Source organism: Sus scrofa, chromosome X (assembly GCF_054392235.1).
Source record: "Sus scrofa isolate SSC_HxYL_T2T_F1_AM1 chromosome X, Sscrofa_HxYL_maternal_Yorkshire_Landrace_v2.0, whole genome shotgun sequence".
NCBI classification, from domain to species: Eukaryota; Metazoa; Chordata; class Mammalia; order Artiodactyla; family Suidae; genus Sus; species Sus scrofa.
Window position 1 is genome coordinate 108616276 of NC_139401.1, and position 21549 is coordinate 108637824.

At 46.0% G+C, this 21549-nt stretch overlaps 2 protein-coding genes across 7 annotated transcripts in view; both read left to right on the top strand.

Moving 5' to 3' along the window:
• The first annotated feature begins 335 nt into the window (after positions 1–335).
• On the top strand, positions 336–17281 carry LOC146394773 (uncharacterized). The gene is given in 7 exon segments (XM_085008469.1): positions 336–482; positions 762–1095; positions 1262–1679; positions 13278–13323; positions 16742–17041; positions 17043–17121; positions 17124–17281. Coding segments are annotated over 7 exon segments (1401 nt in total). The 3' UTR covers positions 17201–17281.
• Positions 17282–20808: 3527 nt separating this feature from the next.
• Positions 20809–21549, top strand: part of LOC146394774 (uncharacterized) — a 28560-nt gene continuing 27819 nt past the window's right edge. For 5 of the 6 annotated variants that reach the window (XR_014835555.1, XR_014835556.1, XM_085008312.1 and 2 more), the window contains exons 1-2: positions 20809–21175; positions 21286–21388. The gene's annotated coding sequence lies outside the window, so the exon portion shown is untranslated. The remainder of the gene's footprint in view (positions 21176–21285; positions 21389–21549) is intronic. The other variant, XR_014835557.1, reaches the window with a different exon arrangement.

Here is a 21549-nt window from a genome sequence, read left to right on the forward strand (position 1 = left end):
ACGAGTTTCGCATGAGCAGATATAGAGGGCCGACTACCGGATTTAGGCATCCACTGATTTTGGCATGCACAGCAAGTCCGGGGAACCAATGCTGGGCAGATAGCAACCGGGCGACCCACGTTAGTTTAATTACTATTCCTTGCTTAGTACTGGTGGCTGGATTTGAAGGACTTCAGCCTTATCGCAAAACTTAGAGCAAGCAAACTACTAGCTAATAATACAGTTGAACCCTGAAGAACACAACTTTAAACTGGGCAGGTCAGGTTACACTGCGGATTTTCTCTATAAATTTACGGGCGACTCTACATAGCCGCGTTTTCCATGTCACCGTGGCTATGGAGGGCCGACTACGGAACTACGGAACTCCAACACCTGCGAGTTTCGGTATCCGCGCATTTCCGTATGCCCTGCAGGGTCCTGGATCCAACGCCCCCGGGATACCAAGCGGCCTCTGTATTCGCTTGATAACTAGTCCCTGCTGGGTACTGGCGGCTGGAGTTGGAGGGCTGGGCCAAGACATAGCCCCCCAAGTCTATGGAGCTACAAGGAGGTCTCGCTGTTTCTCGCCACAAATGGGCTCTCCCAATCCAGCACCCGCCCTCGGTCTGGGAGGACGCGCGACCAAGGGCGGAGCAGTCAGCTAGGTTGCAACTTGGGGCCCCAGCGTTGCGCTCCCACGCATGCTCCCTACCCACACCCCTTTCCCGCCCCTGTTCTGCCGCCCCCCCCCCCCCCGACCCCGTCCGGCCCCTGCCCCCTAGACGGCTAAGCCTCTGCCGCATGCGCACCTCAACCGTCCCGACCCCCAGCGGGCGGTGGGAAGCCCACAGGGGGCGTCTACCCAGACACCCTGTAACGCCACCATTCGCCAGAGGAGCGTGAAAGGTGCCAGATCGCCGGGCCGCCGCGATCTCAGCAGATCCAGTGCCGCCTCCTCCGCTGAAGCGCACAGCGTCCTCGACAGCACTCGGGCCATGGAGCCTCTGTCTCAGAGCAGCCACGATGCCAACGTAGATGCGGCTGCCGCCGCCGCCGCCGCCGCCGCCGCCGGCTGCCTCAGCCCCGGGGTACACGAGGAGCGGGAAGGAGCGCAGGGTCAGTGATGGTTGGCTGCTGCGGGAGACGAACTTTCCCTGGGAGGGACGCGCGGCAGGACCCCCGTCAGACGCAGCCCCTCCCCTCCCCTCCCCTCCCCTCGTCGTCCCCCCAGCCCGGCCCGCTCGACGGCCTGATGTTTCTCTTTGGGTTTCCCGCCTTACAGAAGCCAAGTCCGTGGGGGTCTTGGTTACCGGAGACGGGGGAGAGGAGCAGATGGCTCAGTCCGAACCTGAGCAGGGGGCAGCGGCGGAAGGGAAAGAGGCGGGAGATGAAGAAGGAGAAGGCGATGAAGGCGGCGATGTCGGTGTGGGAGCCGCGGGCCCCGCGGGCGGCGAAAGTCCCGAGACGGAGGTCGAGGTGGAGGCCGAGATCGAGGTCGAGGTGGAGGCGGAGGCCGAGGCCGAGCCCATGGATGAGGACGCGGTCCAGGCGGGAGCGGGCGGGGCGGAGCAGCCCCCTCGGGCCGCCGTCGAGGCCGCAGACGCGGCGCAGCGGGTGCCCCGGGCCAAGTTCACGCAGGTGCAGGTACAGGAGCTGGAGCGCATTTTCCGTCGCATTCAGTACCCCGACGTGCTCACGCGGTAAGCGGCCGGCTGGGGTGTCGCGGGGGTCGGGCGAACGTGGGGCAGGTTCCCGGGCGGGCCGCGGGCGCTCTCGCGGGTCCCTCTTCTCTGCTCCGGACGTGAAAGCCCCCGAGGCCTTGGGGCTGCTCGGTCCCCTGCGCCGCACTGGGGTCCTAGGGTGAAGGTGAGGGCTCTGCCTGGCGGAAATCAAGGTCGATATTTCCGAGCAGTATTTGCGTAAGTCTTGTCGGGGAACTCGGCTGCCCGTTAACATAAAGAATGAGTCGCCTGCGGCGTGGTGGAGCTAATGCAGGGTTGGATTCTACTTTTATTTAAAATTTTGGTCATCTGTTATTCATGGATTATATTTGCATTTATTTATTTATTTTGGGGGGGAGGCTAGGGCCACACTCTGCGGCATATGGAAGTTCCCAGGTTAGGGGTTGAATTGGAGCTACAGCTACCTACAGCCACAGCCACAGCAATGCCAGATCCGAGCTGAGCCTGCAACCTACACCACAGCTCATGGCAACCGGATTCCCTACCCAGTGAATGAAGTCGTGGGTCGAATCCACATCCTCATGGATACTAGTCGGTTGGTTTTCCCCTGCGCCGCACCGGGAACTTTTATTTGCATTAATTTAAATACGACATTAAAACATCCTTTATCTAGATTACGAAATTTGTAGCTACCCCTAATATTTGTGCCTGAGGTTGAATTGTCCCTAAAGCAAGCGTTCTACAGTGTGTAGAATGAATGAGTGGCTGAGTACCTGTGAATGCAGGTGAAAATTAAAAGCTATCATTTAAGGTGGGCTGTGTTAAGCACTGTTTTAAAGAGTTTCTCTACATATGGTCATTGAATCTTCACAACAGCCCTATGTGGCAGCTTCTGTTATTATCCTCACTTAACCCGTGAAAAAAGTGAAGCTCAGAGAAGTGAAAAGAGTTGCTCAGATGGCAAGCAGAGCCAGGCATGGATTCGAGGAGGCTGGTCCATAGGCAAAGCTAGAGGTGATGATATGTTGGGCCAGGCTAGTGGTGAGGGAGAGAAGAGAACAGATTAAAGAGATATTTAGCAGGTGAAATTGACAGCAGTTCAGGGTAGCTTGGTCATGAGGGTAAAAGGAAATGTTCAAGAAACAACTGAATGCCTGGAGTTATATTCACTGAGCTAGGGAATATTAAAAGACAGTAAAAGAAGCTTGCAAGAGACAGAGGAAGAGTGGTTGGAGAGGCTTTAGGCAAACTGTCTCATGGAGACCTCAGTGGGAATGGCAAATGAGTCAGACAGGAAGGGATGGTAAATAGCATCAACTTCAACTCAGGATTTTCTGTTCAACGCAATCACTCCCAAGTCCAGTTGCTTTTGCAGTGGTGTGGTAATTCTCAGGATCAGCCCAATTTCTCCCTTTCTCAAACTCAAGATGCCCCTTGATTTGGATGTCTAGAGCTGCCTGATAGATAACGTATTTTTTTCTTCCAGTTTTATTGTGATATAATCAAAGTGCGGTACTGTATAAGTTTAAGGTGAACAGCATAATGATTTGACTTACATATATCGTGAAATGATTATCATAATAAATTTAGTGAACATCCATCATCTCATATAGATACAAAATACAAGAAAAATTTAAAAATCTTTCCTTGTGATGAGAACTCTCAGGATTTACTCTCTTAACTTTCATATATAACATAGAGCAGTGTTAATTATATTTATCATGTTGTATATTATATCCCTAGTACTTATTTATCTTATAACTGGGAGTTTGTACCTTGACTGCCTTGGTCCAACCCCACCCCTCCCCCCACCTCCGGTAACCATTAATCTGATTTCTCTTTTTTTTTCTCTCTCTCTTTTTTTAAGGTTGTACCCTCAGCATATGGAAGTCGAATAAGGGGTCGAATTGGAGCTGTAGCTGCTGGCCTACACCACAGTCACAGCAACACGGGATCTGAACTGGGTCTGTGACCTACACCACAGCTCACAGCAGCACCAGATTCTTAAGCCACTGAGCGAGGGCAGGATCAAACCTGCATCCTCATGGTTACTCGTCAGGTTCATTACTGCTGAGCCACGACAGGAACTCCCTAATCTGATTTCTTTTTCTATGAGTCAGTTTATTTGCTTTTGAAGTATAGTTGACCTACTATAATATGTTAGCTCCTGTTATACAAAATGGTGATTTGATATTTCTCTATATTTCAAAATGATCATCATGATAAATCTAGTTACCAACTGTCACCGTACAAAGATATTTCATAATTATTGACTATATTCCCCACACTGTACATTTCCTACCAGTTACTCTTTTATTTTGCACCTGGGAAGTATGTACCTTTTAATCTCCCTCACCTGTTTCTCTCCTGCCCCCACAGCCTCCCCTCTGGCAACTACCTGTTTATTTTCTGTATCTGTAATTCTGTTTCTGTTTAGTTATGTTTGTTCATTTTTGGTTTTAGATTCCACATGTAAGTGAAATAATATAGCCTTTGTTTTTCTGTTTGACTTATTTCATTTATCATAATACTATGTAGGTCCATCCACGTTGTTGCAAATGACAGAATTTCTTTTTTATGACTGAGAAGCATTCCGTTGCGTGTGTGTGTGCGCGCGCGCATCACATCTTCTTAAACCAGTCATCTGTTGATAGGCATTTAAGTTGCTTCCATGTCTTGGCTATTGTAAATAATGCTGCTGCAAACATTGGGATGCAAGAATCATTTGAATTAGTGTTTTCATTTTCTGTGTATATATACCCTGGATTGGAATTGTTGGATGATATGGTAGTTCTATTTTTAATTTTTTGAGGCCCCTCCATACTGCTTTCCATGGTGGTTGCACCCGTTTACAGTGCACCGACAGTATACTACAATTCCCTTTTCGCCACATCCTTGCCAACATTTGTTATTGGTGGACCTTTTGAGGATAGCCATTTTGACAGGTGTGAGGCCATATGTGTGTCATTATGGTTTTGATTTGCATTTCTCTGATTATTAATGATGTTGAGCATTTTTTTTCATGTGCCTGTGAGCCATCTGTATATCTTCTTTGGCAGAATGTCTGTTCAGGTCTTCCGCCTGTTTTGAAATTAAGATCTTTGTTTTGTTTTGATATTGAGTTATATGAGTGGTTTATATAATTTGAATATTAACCTCTTGTCAGTAATATCATTTGCAAAGATTTTCTCCCATTCAGTAGGTTGTCTTTTTCTATTGTTGAAGGTTTATTTCCTTTACTGTGCAAAATCTTTTACGTTTAGTTAGGTTCCATTTGTTTATTTTCACTTTTATTTCTTTTGCCTTAGGAGACCGATTTAAGAAAAAAAATTGCTCTGGGGGTGGGGGGATGTGCTGGGCTTGTGGGATGGAAATCCTATAAAATTGGATTGTGATAATCATTGTACAACTACAAATGTAATAAATTCATTGAAAAAAGAAAAAATTGCTCCGATTTATGTCGGTGAATGCTTTGCTTATGTTCTAGGAGTTTTATAGTTTCCAGTCTTAAATTTACGTCTATAAACCATTTTGAGTTTATTTTTGTATATGGTGTTCAGGGAGTGTTCTAATTTCATTCATTTACATGTGACTGTCCAGTTTTTCCAACACCACTTGCTGAAGAGGCTGTCTTTTCTGCATTGTATATTCATCTCTCTTTTGTCAAAGATTAATTGATTGTAGGTGTGTGGGTTTATTTCTGGGCTCTCTACCCTGTTCCATTGATCTATGTGTCTGTTTTTGTGTCAATATGTACTGTTTTGATTACTATAGTATAATTTATAGTAGAATCTGAAGTCTGGAAAGGTTATACCTCCAGATGTGTTCTTTTTCCTTAGGATTGCTTTGGCAATTCTAGGTCTTTTGTGGTCTGTAGATTGCTCTGGGTAGTATAGCCATTTTAATAATATTAATTCTTCCAATCCAAAAACATGGGATATCTTTCCATTTCCTTGCATCATCTTCATTTTCCTTTATCAATGTTTTATAGTTTTCAGTGTATAGGTATTTCTCCTCCTTGATTACATTTACAATTAGGTATTTATTCTTTTTGATGCTATTTTATTTATTTATTTATTGTCGTTTTTGCTATTTCTTGGGCCGCTCCCACAGCATATGGAGGCTCCCAGGCTAGGGGTCCCAGGCTAGGGGTCCACCGGCCTACACCAGAGCCACAGCAACTCGGGATCCGAGCCGCGTCTGCAACCTACACCACAGCTCACGGCAATGCCGGACCCTTAACCCACTGAGCAAGGGCAGGGACCGAACCCGCAACCTCATGGTTCCTAGTCGGATTCGTTAACCACTGCGCCATGACGGGAACTCCTGATGCTATTTTCTTTTTCTTTTTCTTTTTTTCTTTTTACGGCTGTACCCGTGACATAGAGGAGTTCCCGGGCTGGGGTGGAAATAGAACTGCAGCTGCCGGCCTACACCACAGCAACAGCCACAATGGATTCCAGCCGCATATGCCACCTACGCCACAGCTTGTGGCAATGCCGAATCCTTAACCCACTGAGCGAGGCTAGGGATGGAACCTGCACCCTCATGGATGCTATGTTGGGTTCTTAACACAATGAGCCACAGCAGGAACTTCTCTGATGCTATTTTATTTTATTTTCTATAACTCAATGAATTTATTACATTTATAGTTGTACAATGATCCTTTGCTTTGCCCTGGGACCCAGTGCATGTGAAAGTCTGTGTGAGCCTTTTAAGAATGGGGTCTCTGTTGGAGTTTCCATCGTGGCTCAATGGTTAAAGAATCTGACTAGAAACCATGAGGTTGCGGGTTCGATCCCTGGCCTTGCTCAGTGGGTTAAGGATCCGGCATTGCCATGAGCTGTGGTGTAGGTTGCAGATGTGGCTTGGATCCCCTGTTGCTGTGGCTCTGGTGTAGACCAGTGGCTACAGCTCGGATTAGACCCCTAGCCTGGGAACCTCCATATGCCACGAGAGTGGCCCAAGAAATGGCAAAAAGCCAAAAAAAAAAAAAAAAAAGAATGGGGTCTCTGTTTCCCCCAGTCCCGTGGAGCTCCTATCCACAAGTCCCACTGGCCAGATGCTCCAGGGGCTCTTTCTCCCCATGCCAGATCCCCACACGTGGGAGTTTGATGTGTGGCTCAGAACTCTCACTCCTGTAGGTGAGTTTCTGTGAACCAGTTACTTTCCAGTCTGTGGGCCTTCCCACCCGGGAGGTGTGGGGTTGTTTATATTGCGAAATCGCCCCTCCTACCTCTTGATGTGGCCTCCTCTTTGTCTTCTGGAGGAGGATATCTTTTTGAAAGTTTCCGGTCCATTTGGTTGAAGATTGATCAGCATTTGGTTGTAATTTTGTTGTTTTTAGGAGAGAAGTTGAGCTCCAGTCCTTCTATTCCGCCACCTTAATCCCATCTCCTCTCTCTTCTAGTATTCTGCCACTGCTTTTTATTAAACATCACAACCATGTCCTTTGAGCCTTGGTTCTTGCTTTGCAGAATATGAGCCATTCTAGAACTCGGAAGTCCAAAATGGATGTCATTGGGCAATAATCAAGGTGTTGGCAGGGGCTGTGTCCCTTCTGGAGGCTTCAGGGAGCACGGTTTCCTTGCCTTTTCCAACTTGTAGAGGGACATGCGTTCCTTGACTGGTTGCCCCTTCCTCCATCTTCAAACCTCCCTTTGACTCCACACTCCCACTTCTGCCCTCTGATGCTATTTTAAGTGGGATTTTTTCTTGCTTTCTCTATCTGATAGTTCATCATTAGTTTATAGAAAAGCAACAGATTTCTGTATGTTAAGCTTGAGTCCTGCAACTTTACCAAATTCATTTATTCTAATATTTTTTGGTGGAGACTTTAGGGTTTTCTTTTTTTTAAATTGAGGTACATTAATGTACAACATTATTAAGTTTCAGGTGTACAGCGTAACAACTCACAATTTTTAAAGATTATATTCCATATAACATATAACATATATAACATATGACATATAAGGTATTGGCTATATTCCCTGTGCTGAGCAATATATCCTATAGCTTATTTATTTTATACATAGTAGTTTGTACCCATTAATCCACTACACCTATCTTGCCTCTTCCCCCATTGGTAACCACTAGTTTGTTCTCTATATCTATGAAACTTGTTTCTTTTTTTGTTATAGCCACTAGTATGTTTTATTTTTTAGATTCCACATAAAAGTGATATATACCAGTCCAGCCATGTTGTTGCAAATGGCAAAATTTCATGCTTTTTCTTGTATGTATATACCACACCCATTTCTCTGTTGATGAACAGTTAGGTGTTGTTTCTATATCCTGGCAATTTTAAATAATGCTGCTCTAACCATTGGGGTGTGTTTATCTTTTTGAATTAGTGTTTTTGTTTTTTTCAGATCTATACCCAGGAATGGAATTGCTAAGTCATATGGTAGTTCTATTTTTAGCTTTCTAGAAACCTCCATACTGTTTTCCACACTGGCCACACCAATTTACATTCCCATCAGTAGTGTACAGGGGTTCTCTTTTCACCACATCTTCACCAACATCTGCTATTTGTGTTTTTACTATTATGATTATTATTCTGACAGGTATGAGGGGATATCTAATTGTCTTTTAGTTGCATTTCTCTGATAATTAGTGATGTCTCTTTATTGAGGTGTAGGTGGTTTACAATATTAGTTTCAGATTTGCACCATAGTGATTCAAAATTTTTATAGATTATTCTCTATTTACAATTATTATGAAATATTGACTATATTCCCAATGCTGTAAAATATATCCTTTAAATTAGCCACTCAATTTGATTACTGATAATTTGTCTGTTCATATTTTCTTTTTCTTATTGGTTCAGTCTCGGGAGATAGTACATTTCTAGAAATGTTGTTAATTTCTTTAAGGTTGTTCATTTTGTTGGCATATAATTGTTCATAGTAGTCTCTTATGATCTTTTGTATTTCTTTTGTTTTTTTTTTTGTCTTTTTGTCTTTTTTTTTTTTTAGGGCCACACCCAAGGCATATGGAGGTTCCCAGGCTAGGGGTACAGGCAGAGCTGCAGCTGCTAGCCTATACCACAGCCACAGCAACGCCAGATCCTTAACCCACTGAGCAAGGCCAGGGATTGAACCCGCAACCGAATGGTTCCTAGTCGGATTCGTTTCTGCTGCTCCATGATGGGAACTCCTGATCTTTTGTATTTCTGTTGGTGTCGGTTTTAATTTCTCCTTTTTCATTTCTGATTTTATTGACTTGGACCCTCTTTTTCTTGAGAAATTTGGCTAAAGGTTTATCAATTTTATTTACCTTTTCAAAGAATCAGCTCTTTCATTGATATTTTATATTTTTTGGAGTCTCTGTTTCATTCATTTCTGCTCTGATCTTTATGATTTTTTTCCTTCTACTAACTTTGGGCTTTATTCTCCTTTTTCTAGTTCATTTAGGTATATGGTTAGGTTGCTAATTAGAGCTTTTTCTTTTTCTTGTTTCCTGAGTTAGGCTTTTATTATTGTAAACTCCCTCTGAGAACCACTTTTGCTGCATCCCATAGGTTTTGGATTATTGTGTTTTCCTTTTTTTTGCCTTTTCTGGGCTGCTCCTGCGGCATATGGAGGTTCCCAGGCTAGGGGTCTAATCGGAGCTGTAGCCACCAGCCTACGCCAGAGCCACAGCAACGCGGGATCTGAGCTGAATCTGCAACCTACACCACAGTTCACGGCAACACCGGATCCTTAACCCACTGAGCAAGGCCAGGAGTTGAACCTGCAACCTCATGATTCCTAGTCAGATTCGTTAACCACTGAGCCACAACGGGAAATCCTGTGTTTTCATTTTCATTTGTTTCCAGCTTTTTTTTTTTTTTTTTTTTGTCTTTTTTTGCCATTTCTTGGGCCGCTCCCGCGGCATATGGAGGTTCCCGGGCTAGAGGTCGAATCGGAACTGTAGCTGCCAGCCTACGCCAGAGCCACAGCAACGCAGGATCCGAGCCGCGTCTGTGACCTACACCACAGCTCACGGCAACGCCGGAACCTTGACCCACTGAGCAAGGGCAGGGATCGAACCCGCAACCTCATGGTTCCTAGTCGGATTCGTTAACCACTGCACCACGACGGCAACTCCTATTTCCAGCTATTTTTTGATTTTTTCAGGGACTCAATTATTGTTTTGCCTCCACGTATTGTCGGTTTTTTTTGCAGTTTTTTTTTTTCTTGTAGTTGACTGCTAGTCTCATTGCACTGTAGTCAGAAAAGATGTTTTATGTTTCAGTTTTCTTAATTTTTTTTTCTGCACTCATGGCATGTGGAAGTTCCTGGGCTGGGGATCGAACCTGTGCCACAGCAGTCATCCAAGCCACTGCAGCAACAATGGCAGATCCTTAGCCTGCTGTTCCATAAGAGAACTCCAGTTTTCTTAAATTATTTATTTATCTGTTTGTTTGTTTATTATTTTGCTTTTTAGGGATGCACCTGGGGTATATGGAAGTTCCCAGGCTGGGGGTCAAATTGGAGCTACAGCTGCCAGCCTACACCACAGCCACAGCAACGTGGGATCCAAGCCATGTCTGCGACCTACACTACAGCTTGTTGTAACACCAGATCCTTAGCCCACTGAGCGAGGCCAGCGATCAAACCCACATCCTCATGGATACTAGTAGGATTCGTTTCTGCTGAGCCACAACGGGAACTTCTCTTTTAACCTCCTTACTAGCTTTATAAGTGGTTGCTCTGCTACCTTTTTTTTTTTTTTTTTTGTAAATTTACCTTTACAAATGAGATTTTTCCTTTCATTTTTTTTCTTTTTTGTAGCTGTGGCCTTTTCTGCTTAGAGAAGTCCCTTTAACATTTCTTATAAAGCAGGTTTTGTGATGCTAACTCTTTCAGCTTTTGCTTGTCTGTAAAACTCTTCATTTCTCCTTCAAATCTGAATGATTGCCTTGGTGGGTAGAGGATTCTTTGTTGTAGGATTTTCCCTTTCATTAAATATATCATGTCACTCCCTTCTGGTTTGCAGCATTTCTGCTGAAAAGTCATCTCATGGCTTTATGGGAATTCCCTTTTGTGTGTAACTTGTTTCTTTCCACTTGCTGCTTTTAATTTTTTTTTTTCTTGCTTTTTAGGGCCACACCTGCAGCGTATGGAATTTCCTAGGCTAGGGGTTGAGTCGGACCTGAGGCTGCCACTCTACACCACAGCCACAGCAACACCACATCCGAGTCACATCTGTGACCTACCCTGCAGCTCCTGGCAACACAGGATCCTTAACGCACTGAGTGAGGCCAAGGATCAAAACTGCATCCTCATGGATACTAGTTGAGTTCGTTACCACTGAGCCACAATGAGAACTCCTGATATTGTCCCTGTTTTAAAATTTTTGCCATTTTAATTACAGTGTGTCTTGCTGTGATCCTCTTTGGGTTGATCCTGTGTTGGCCTTCCTGTGTTTACTAGAGCTGGATGTCTGTTTCCCTTCCCAGGTTGAGGGAGTTTTCAGCTGTTATGTCTTCAAATATGTCTTTTTCCCTTTCTAGCTTTCTTTTCTGTGACCACTATCACGAGAATGTTAGTACTCTTTCTTCTTTTTTTTTTTTTTTGGTGTTTTTGCCATTTCTTGGGCTGCTCCCACAGCATATGGAGGTTCCCAGGCTAGGGGTCTAATCGGAGCTGTAGCTGCTGGCCTACACCAGAACAGCAACATGGGATCTGAGCCGCATCTGTGACCTACACACCACAGCTCACAGCAACGCCAGATCCTTAACCCACTGAGCAAGGCCAGGGATCAAACCCACAACCTCATGGTTCCTAGTCGGATTAGTTAACCACTAGAGAATGTTAATACTCTTGATGTTGTCTCAGAGGTCTTAAACTCTCCTCATTTATTTTTATTTTTTTCTGTTCAGCTTCAGTGATTTCCACTACTCTGTTTTCCAGCTTGCTGATCTGTTCCTTTGTATCATATAATCTACTTTTGATTCCTTCTAGTGTATCTTTTCTTTCAATTATCGTAGTCTTTATCTCTATTTGGTTCTTCTTTATATTTTCCCAAGTCTTTGTTAAAATTCTCACCTTGTTCTTCCATTCTCTTCCTGAGTTCTCTGAATGTCTTTATGAGCATTACCTTGAACTCTTTATAAGGTACGTCGTCTATCTCCACTTCACTTAGTTCTTTAGGGTTTTTTTTTTTTTTTTTGTCTTTTTTTAGGGCCTTACCTGCAGCTTATGGAAGTTCTAAGGCTAAGGGTCTAATCAGAGCTACAGCTGCCGACCTGCACCCCAGCCACAGCAACAAGCCGTGTCTGCGACCTACACCACAGCTCACAGAAACTCTGGATCCTTAACCCACTGAGCAAGGCCAGGGATTGAAACCACGTCTTCATGGATACTAGTCTGTTACTGCTGAGCCACAATAGGAACTCCTCTTTAGGGATTTTATATAGTTCTTCATTTGCAACACAGTCCTCTGTCAACCTAACTTTGCATATGTCTCTGTTTTTATTTCTATGTTGTGGGTAGGTTGGTTTTTTTCCCCATCTTGGAAAAGTGACCTTATGTAGATGACATCCTATGGGATCCAGTAGCACACTTCTCTCTGGTCACCAGAGCTATATGCTGTAGGAGTGCCTTCTATATGGGCTGCATGGGCTCTTCTCTGTGGTAGGCTGACTACTGTAGTTCGCCTGGTAGGTATGGCTGGATCTCTGGATCTTTGTTGGTTGCCAGGCCTTGGCTAGTATGGAGGCTGTGGGCTCACTGGTGGTTAGGGTCCAATCCTTGCCAGCTAGGGACTCAGAAGGTCATTTGGCACCCAGCTTGTTTTGGGGTGGTGCTGTGTCCCTGCCTGGCTAGCTGGTTCACCTCAGGCACCCAGGACTGGTGCCAGCAGGCTGATGGGCAGGGCTGCATCACAGTGCTAATAAGCTAGAGGGAGGATTCCAAAATTGTTCTTGCCAGCAGCAGTGTCCTCATGGTAGAATAAACACCCCAAAATGGCTTCTGCTAGTGTCTATGTCCCCAGAATGAGTCCCAGTTGCCTCCTGCCTCTCCAGGAGGTTTTCTAAGATCAAGTGGGTCTAACTTAGGCTTCTTTCAAATTATTGCTTCTGACCTGTGTCTCAGAACTTGTGAGGTTTTGTGTGTGCCCTCTTATAGTGGAGTCTTTATTTCCCACAGCCCTCTGCCTCTCCTGAAAGTAAGCTGTGCTAGCCTTCAAAGTTAAATGTTCTGGGGGCTTGTACTTCCAGTTCAGGACCCCGAGCTGGGGAATCTGATGTGGGGCTCTGTCCCCTTGCTCCTGAGGAGAACCTCTGCAATTTTTCTCCCATTTGTGGGTCACCAACCTGGGAGTGTGGGTCTTAACTATACTCTGTCTCTGCTTTTCCTTGTCCATCTTGGTGTGTTGCCTTCTTTGTATCTTTAGTTGTAGAAGATCTTTTTCTGCTGGTGTTCAGGTCATTCTCATTGATAGCTTCTCTGTAAATATTTTTAAATTTGGTGTGCCCATGGGAGAAGGGTGAGTTTAGGGACTTCCTACTCCACCATCTTGACCACTCTCTGAATAGACATTTAAAAATAGCAGGAAATGTTTATTGAATATTTCACTTAATGCATAATGCCAAATGCTGAATATTTCCATTTCCCCCCCCCCCAGACAGGCGATTGCAAGACGCTTGGGAGTGACTGAAGCCAGAGTGCAGGTCAGTAAACCTGAAGAAAGCAACTTGGCAGGGCAGCCATTCTAAAACCTGTTTCAGGTCATGGAGATCCTGTCCTGGAAATTCTCAACTTCATGTGTTTTTGTAGCCTTTTCTTTTCTCTCTCTCTCTCTCTTTTTTTTTTTTTGTCTTTTTAGGGCCACTCCCACGGCATATGGAGGTTCCCAGGCTAGGGGTCAAATCGGAGCTGTAGCCACTGGCCTACACCAGAGCCACAGCAACGTGGGATCCGAGCCACGTCTGTGACCTACACCATAGCTCACAGCAACGCTGGAACCTTAACCCACTGAGCAAGACCAGGGATTGAACCCACAACCTCATGGTTCCTAGTCGGGTTCGTTTACCACTGTGCCACAACAGGAACTCCACCTTTTTCTTTTTCTTTTCAGCTGTGCCCACAGTGTGCAGAAGTTCCTGTGCTAGGGGTCGAACCCATGCCATGGGAACAACCTGAGCTGCAGCAGTGACAATGCTGCATCCTTAATCCACTGTGCACAAGGCAACTCCTTTGTAGCCTTTTCTATGTTTGGGAAATAAATTTTGAACTTCTGGGGCTGTAGAACCATATATATAAAGATTATATATAGATTATCATATATAATCTTTATATATTATCTATATGGTATCTCTGTGGAATCATGCTAAGTCTAAGTCTGACTTGGGAATTATTCAAATTAATGCACCAAAGACCTGGTGTGTAAGAGGGTTCAACTTTACTAAACTATTTAAAATGTTTAAAGCTAGGCCTAAGTTCTTTGCATAAAAAGTGAATTTTCAAGTATTCATACATTTTGGTAAGGAAATAATTCACTCTCAGAACACAACATATGAGCAACTGAAGTATGTTTAGTTAAGTTGAGACGGATGGGGAGGGAGACAGCTTAAAATTCCAAGTTCCTGGTCCTCTTGATCTTGTTTTTATGTATTTGGTAAAGCAGTGTAGAGAGTTTCAGCCCTAAATTTGAATTTTCTGAAATTCTTTCATGTGCAGCCAGAAAACATTGCTAACATAGTAGCTGTTACATTACGATGGAGATAGGGAAAAGCTTTACGACCATCAGATATTTGTCTAAATAGTTGTTCCTCTTGTTGCTCAGCAGTAATGAACCCAACTAATATCCCTGAGGATGCAAGTTCAATCCCTGGCCTCATTCAGTGGGTTAAGGATCCAGTGTAGGAGTTCCCGTCGTGGCTAAGTGGTTAACGAATCCACCTAGGAACCATGAGGTGGCGGGTTTGATCCCTGGCCTCGCTCACTGGGTTAAGCATTGCCATGAACTGTGGTGTAGGTTGCCGATGCAGCTCGTGCCTGGCATTGCTGTGGCCGTGGTGTAGACCAGCAGCTGTAGCTCTGATTGGACCCCTAGCCTGGGAACTTCCATATGCTGTGGGTGAGGCCTAAAAGGACAAAAAAAGAGAAATTTGTCAAAATATATGAAACAATAAAACAGAGAACAAAATTGAATAAATTTCCACTGACCTAATAAGGTGGAAGGGTTAGAGAAGAATTGGATACTATCGCTATATTTCTTGGAGATACTGCATTAGGTCTACATTTTGAAACTACCAAATGCATCAGTGAATTTTTTTGAGCAATTTGTAATGCCTGAGAATTTTTTTCTTTCCACTCCATACTATTATGAGGGATTGGTTTTGAAGAATTTGTTTGTGATGGTCAACAGTTGTCTCTCAGTACCTCACCTGTGTTAATTTGAAATACTTGCCCATTTACTCAGGTAGTGATGACTAATTTATAGCTCATGGCACAAAACCTGATTATTTGAGTCTATAGAACACAAATTGTTTCAAAAGAGTATTTTTTTGAAAGAAGAAGATAGAAAGGAAGGAAGGAAGGAAGAAAGATGAAGATGGGTTTACTAGCTCTGCTGCAGAGAGCCTGTGTACAGGCAGCGATGCAGACGGGCCGCAGGGCTGGGGGGTACGGGGCGTGGGGAAAGCAGCACTGGCCTCCTGAGGCCCCGGGCTGGGCTCACAGTCAGGTCTGGCCAGGGCTTGGGAGGCCAGGCCTCTGCTTTCTCAAGCAGGCACAGCTGGGTCAGAGGAAAAGAAAAGCTGGACTTTTGGTGAATTGCTTTTCCTAGGCTTACGTAGTGGTCTCTTAGTGGAGTTCAGAAGGGAAAAGAGCAACAAGAAAGAAGGAAAAGGAATGTTTTCATCTATTTCAAAACTCCACAGCATGAATTTCCCAAAGAAAAATTCAGTGGACACCCCTTCCCTCATTGTGCCATAAGAGTTATTTTATGAAGCTAGTATTGGAAAGACCTCAGTAGGCTGCTTTGCTTTTTTTTTTTTTTTTGCTTTTTAGGGCCACTCCCTCAGCATATGGAAGTCAGAGCTGCAGCTGCCGGCCCACACCACAGCCACAGCAACTCAGGATCCGAGCCTGGTCTGTGACCTACACCACAGCTCACTGCAATACTGGATCCTTAACCCACTGATTGAGGCCAGGGATCAACCCCCATCCTCATGGAAAAGAGTCAGATTCATTACCACTGAGCCACAGCAGGAACTCCCCGCTTTGCATTTTGCTATGTTTATATGCACATTTGACCACAGGTATGCTTGGTCTCCCCCCCCCCCCCCCCCCCCCCCGCAAAGGGGCTCTTTCACACCAGCTTTTCTAGATTCCATATTCATGCAGCAGAAGGACCCAAATCCTAAGAGGAGGAGGCCCTTGGCTCATGTCACATTTGCAGACCGGAAGCATCCCCAAATAGTAAATACAATGCCATTCACTGGGATGCCGAGGGCACCGTGGGGTCCACAGCACTATTAACAGCTTTGAGTGGCTCACAGTTGGCAGGTACTTAGGCAGGAGCCATTTTGTGACTCCTGGCCCACGCGGTTGTCTGTGACCGGCTTCCTAAAGTGCAGGTCGCACCCTCTTGCCTTAAGTATGAGGGGCGGGATGCGCTCTCCGATCCCCTGGGGGAGCAGCAGGGCCCAGAGGGCCCAAGCCTGCTGGGCAACAGAGGCTGAGGGCTGAGGTCCTGCAGCTGAAGCCAGAGGGGTCGCTGGCCGCTGGAGCCGAAGGTCAGTTGTCAGGACACAGACCTACCCGGTGAAGAGGTAACAGCAGGTACAGAGGGCGCGGTGTGCCTGCTCCACCTGCATGGAAGAGTGGGGGAAGTGACGGTGAAGGTGGGTGGGAGGGGGAGACCGAGCCAGAGGCCAGCCCAGAGGCTGGCAGCTGCTGGGCGCTCGCCAAGGGTGAGCTGGGGGCGGCCCTCGGGTAGTTGAGCCAGAAGGAAACGGCTTCCCCTGAAGCAGTTTAAAACCTCGCTGGCACCCAGCGTTCCGGGCGGCATTCTTGCGCGTCTGGCATTCAGTGCTCAGGGTACCGAAGTTAGCAGTGCCCCCTTTTTGTCTCTGCTTGAAGGTTTGGTTTAAGAACCGAAGGTCCAAGTGGAGGAGCCGCCAGAGGGCAGTGAGGTGCAGAAGCGTGTCCCCTGTGCTCCTGGTCCCCCGTGTCGTCGTCAGCTTGGGCGGACCCTTCGGTGCCACCCTCATTCAGGAGCCGCCTCGGATGTGGGTTCTGATGGAGCCCCTGCCGCTGGGGCACTTCCCGGGGCCCAACCTGGGGCCGCCCCTGCCGCCCCTGCCACCCCTGCCACCCCTGCCACCCTTCCCTCCTCTGCCCTGGCTCCTCCCACCTTTGCTCCCCTGTGGCTGCCCTCACCCTCTCGCGGCCTGGCTTGATCCCCTGCCACCAGGGGTCTTTCTGTAGCCCCAGGTTCCTCTCCAAAGGTCCCTGTGACCCTTTCTTCAAAGTGCCTTTGAGCCAGATTCGAATTCTGCATACCTCAGCCTTAGGAACAGTTCACCAAATGCCCACTAAGTGTATTAAATGCAAGTGCAGAGTCACTGACCCACGATTTTAGGGCATGTTTTTGTGTGTTCAATAAAGTTGTGAATTCTCCGTGTCTTTGGTTTGTGTGTCCAGCCGAGGGTCAAGGAGGCCTCCTCTTGTGCAGTAAGAGTCCTGAATCCCCCTCAGTAGGCGGGGCACAGCTCAGAAGTTTTCCTGGTGGCCCTGAGGGGTTTACAGCGACCCACCCATTCTCCACTCTCTCTCTCCCATCACCACATCCTCCCTGCCCCGGCCCCACCAGCTCACTGGGACCACAGATGGGCGAGATGGGTGGCAGGAGTCTCTAAGGAGAGAACAGTGTTGCAAGGCAAGCCTGAGCCCCATTCGTGGTGACGAGCTCGGGTACAAGGACGACTCCAAGGGAAACCTCTGCTGTAGCTACTCACAGGGCTTTCTGGAGAAAAGCCACACTCCCAGTTCTGTCACCGCCTTCCCTTGTGGAGGGGACCTGGGCATAACACCTGCTCTGATAGGAGCAAAAGATCCGAAGAGGAGGCTCCCTCTAGGCCAGAGTGAGGCCCTTCTCCCTTCCCCTCTCCCACCCGCAGACGTGGAAATCGTATTACTGCTCCTTTCCTGGCTCAGACCTGACAATCGGACCTCTAAGTGTATTTTGTCACCTTCAACATCCTTGACAGAATCCAGTTCCAGCTAATTCACCACTGAAAGGGGTCCTCTTGTTGAGTGCTTCCTGAGGAGCTCAGGAACAAGGAGGACATTGATTAGGTCAATTTTTTTGGGGGGGTGTGTGGTCTTTTCAGTGCCACACCTGTGCCATATGGAGGTTCCCAGCCTAATGGTTGAATTGGAGCTGTAGGCTGGCCTATGCCACAGCCACAGCAATGCGGGATCCAAGCCGTGTCTACAACCTCCACCACAGCTCATGGCAATGCCAGATGCTTAATCCACTGAACAAGGCCAGGGATCTCACCTGCATCCTCATGGATACTAGTCCGATTCGTTTCCGCTGAGCCAGGATAGGAACTCCCAAGGTCAAATGTTTGCAGACAACTTTTACAACATTTTGGCTTTTGACTTTATATGCCCCTGACTTTTTCACTTCCCTGGAACATTCTTTTGGTTTTACCTGCTTCTGTATCTCCCGATTTGCAGCTCCTAAACCCCCAAATGCACTCCCTTCTTATTTGCAGCCCTCTGCATTTTCTTGGTTGACACCTCTTAAGGTCGAAGTCTGAGAAGCTATCTAGCTACTGGTAAACTAGATTTCAAGCTTCTAAAGCCAAACATTCATACTTTAAGTAATTAAAATCTGTATAATTAGAACTAGAATGCCTTTTCACTTAAAAACCATATAAAATGACTAGAAACTGATCTTGAACGACATACTGTTGATGTAGGATATGATGGGACTAGTTGGGGGGGGGCTGGGTGGGTAACAAGGTGCAATTTCCCTTCACCGGGTTCTATTGGTGGACACTGTACTATTATAAACCCCTCTTCTTTATTAGTACCTTACATCTATTATGCCTTTACTCTGTGGCAAGCAGTGTGCTAAATAATTTACTCAGATCATCTTATTTGATGCTCAAATAAATCCCTAGATCAAGCTACTATTATCACCATTCAAGAGGAGGAAACTGTTTTGCATTGTCACAAAGCTCATAAGAGAACCAGAATTTGAAGCCAAGTCTGTCTGACTCCAGAGTCCATGCTTTGTCAGATTTCATACAACGTTCAAACCCTGCGATGCCACATTAACACAACCTGGCTTCTCATTGCAGCTCTGCCACATCCTAGCTGTTTGTCCCTAGGGAATTTGCCTAACCTCTATGGTTTCATCATTCTTTTCTGTAAGATGGGAATATAATTCATCGGGTCTTAGAATTGATGAGAGGAATAAATGATACATATATAAGTGGTCTCCCACAATGCCTAGCCACAGAGTTAGCATACAGAATTACTACTATGACTCCATATCATCACCTACTATCACATCATAACCTGTCATTCCACCTTTCCTATATAGCATATAGGATAATGGCCTGATTAGAAGGCAGAAGATCTGGGTTCTTGTTGCAGCTCTATTATTTTGTCTATATCTTTAAACAAACCTGCTATATCTCTGTTGTTCCATATGTAGAAGTGAAATAGTTATAGACTTACTCATAGGCTTACTTGGAATAGGTGTAGTGGTGAAGGATATCAGGCATGTTTCAACAAATTTTTTAAAATAATGGATTCAATGTATTTTGCAAACACTCATCAAATGCATTTTTTGCTAGAATTTGGAGGATCCTATTTATGTTTCTACTCTCCACCACACTTCCCAGACCAATGCTTCTCATTTGTCCTTCCTCCCCAAATATTGAGAAAGGAAATCAAATGATGAGAAGGGAAAGGAATTTTTAAAAGTAAGTATAGTAGCTGTTTGATTTCAGTAAAGACTTGTCCATGTTCTGGCTGTGATAATGTCACTGCAGTTTTGTGTACAAAAGTATCTATCTTTTAAACACACACACTGAAATACTTAGTGATGAAATTATGTGAGGTCTAGATTTGCTTCAAAATAATCACAGGTTGAGGGCAAGGGTGTTGGAGAATTGGTAAGGCTGCTGATGAAACAAGATTGAATGTAATTGCTGAAACTGGGTGATGGCTATATGAGGGTTCATTTCATGATTTTTCTCTGCTTTGTATATGTTGGATGTTTTCCATAATAATTATTTTTCAAAACCATCATGGGTTGAAAACCTAAATTCTAACATAAATGAGGAAAACAAGTGAAGTGGAGACTGACAAACTGGGAGAGGATCTGTCTCCAAGTCCTTAACCACTAGGCCATCAGGGAACTTCCAAACATGTTTTATTCAAAAGTATGCTGGTCAGGAGTTCGCTAACGGGATGGAAAAGGGGAGTAGGGGGAGGAGTGGGGGTGTGGAACAAGGCAGTTGAGAAGATTCCACCCTCTCAGGGAAAGGGTCCCAGGGGGAGGTGAAGGGAGAAGCTGCAATATATATTTAGTATTTTGCAATTGTGGAAAAATATCTTTTGTTTTCATAATGCAGACTGCCCAAAGACTGCCCTGGCTGAGAAGGATAATAGGAAAGACAGTTTTCCTCTAAGGGCAAATTCTCTGGTTTATGGGAAGGAGAAAGGTTTAAAAAGTAACAGAGGAAACCGCCCTCGGCTTTCTACCATTTCCCTAAGCAGAGCACAGGGCTGCGGTCGCGGGAGACGTCGGGGCACGGGCGGTGCCAAGACCACTCTCGCACTGGGGAAAGTTGGTCTCGGTCGAAAAGGCATCCCGCAGGCTGCACATCCCTCCCTGTCCCACAGACTCCCCTCGACACATCCACCCCTCTGCACTTTACGCATCAGACTCCACACGCCTCCCGCAAGCTCCACTTCATCCCACGTCACCTCGCAGTCTCACATCACCCCAGGTATGTCGAGAAGCTTGCAGGGAAGGCGCAGGTTAGTCGAATTTGCGTGCAGCCTCAGGACCCGCGGTAGAGGGGGCGTGGAGCCAACTTCCCAACAGAGGGCGCTGGAGAGCCTGGTCTCCCGCCCCCGCCCCCGCCCCCAACCCTCGTGCGCAAGAGCGCGCTGGGGACGCCTACGCGCAGGGGTAGCTCGTTGGAGCTAGTAAGGCGCTGCCTCCCACGCCACAGCCTTTCTAAAAATAGACTTTCTTCCCTCCTACTTCGTCTTTTTTTTTTTTTTTTTTTTTGGGCCGCACCCCCAGCAAGTGGAGGTTCCCAGGCTAGGGGTCCAATCGGAGCTGCAGCTGCTGGCCTACGCCACAGCCACGTGAGATCCAAGCCGTGTCTGCGACCTACCCCACAGCTCACCGCAAGGCCGGATCCTTAACCCACTGATCAAGGCCAGGGATGGAGCCCGCAACCTCATGGTTCCTAGTCGGATTCGTTAACCCCTGAGCCATGACAACAACTCCCTCTTCCCGCCTATCTATGCTCCGGAGTGAGTTCACTAGTTTGTTTTGTTTTTTGGGGTTTTTTGGGGGGTGGGGGCTTGTTTTTTCTGTTTCCACCCGAATGAACTTTATTTCTGAGACCATTTCGTCCCTGCAGGCTGAATGTTCTCACTACATAATTACCTAGAACAGCCAGCACTTCAGCAGACTGGGGGGAATTTGCCAGTTTAAATGGCCCTATGGATGGCTACAAAATAAAGGTTAGTTATTATTATCAGTTGATCAGATGTATAGGTAACAGGTGGTCTTGAAAAAGAAGCCAAGCGGCTACGGAATAAGAATGCAAGTGGGGATTGTGTTCGGATAGTTTTTTTTTTTTTTGGCTTGGTTTGGGGGTGTGCTGTTTCGATATGTAATGTTT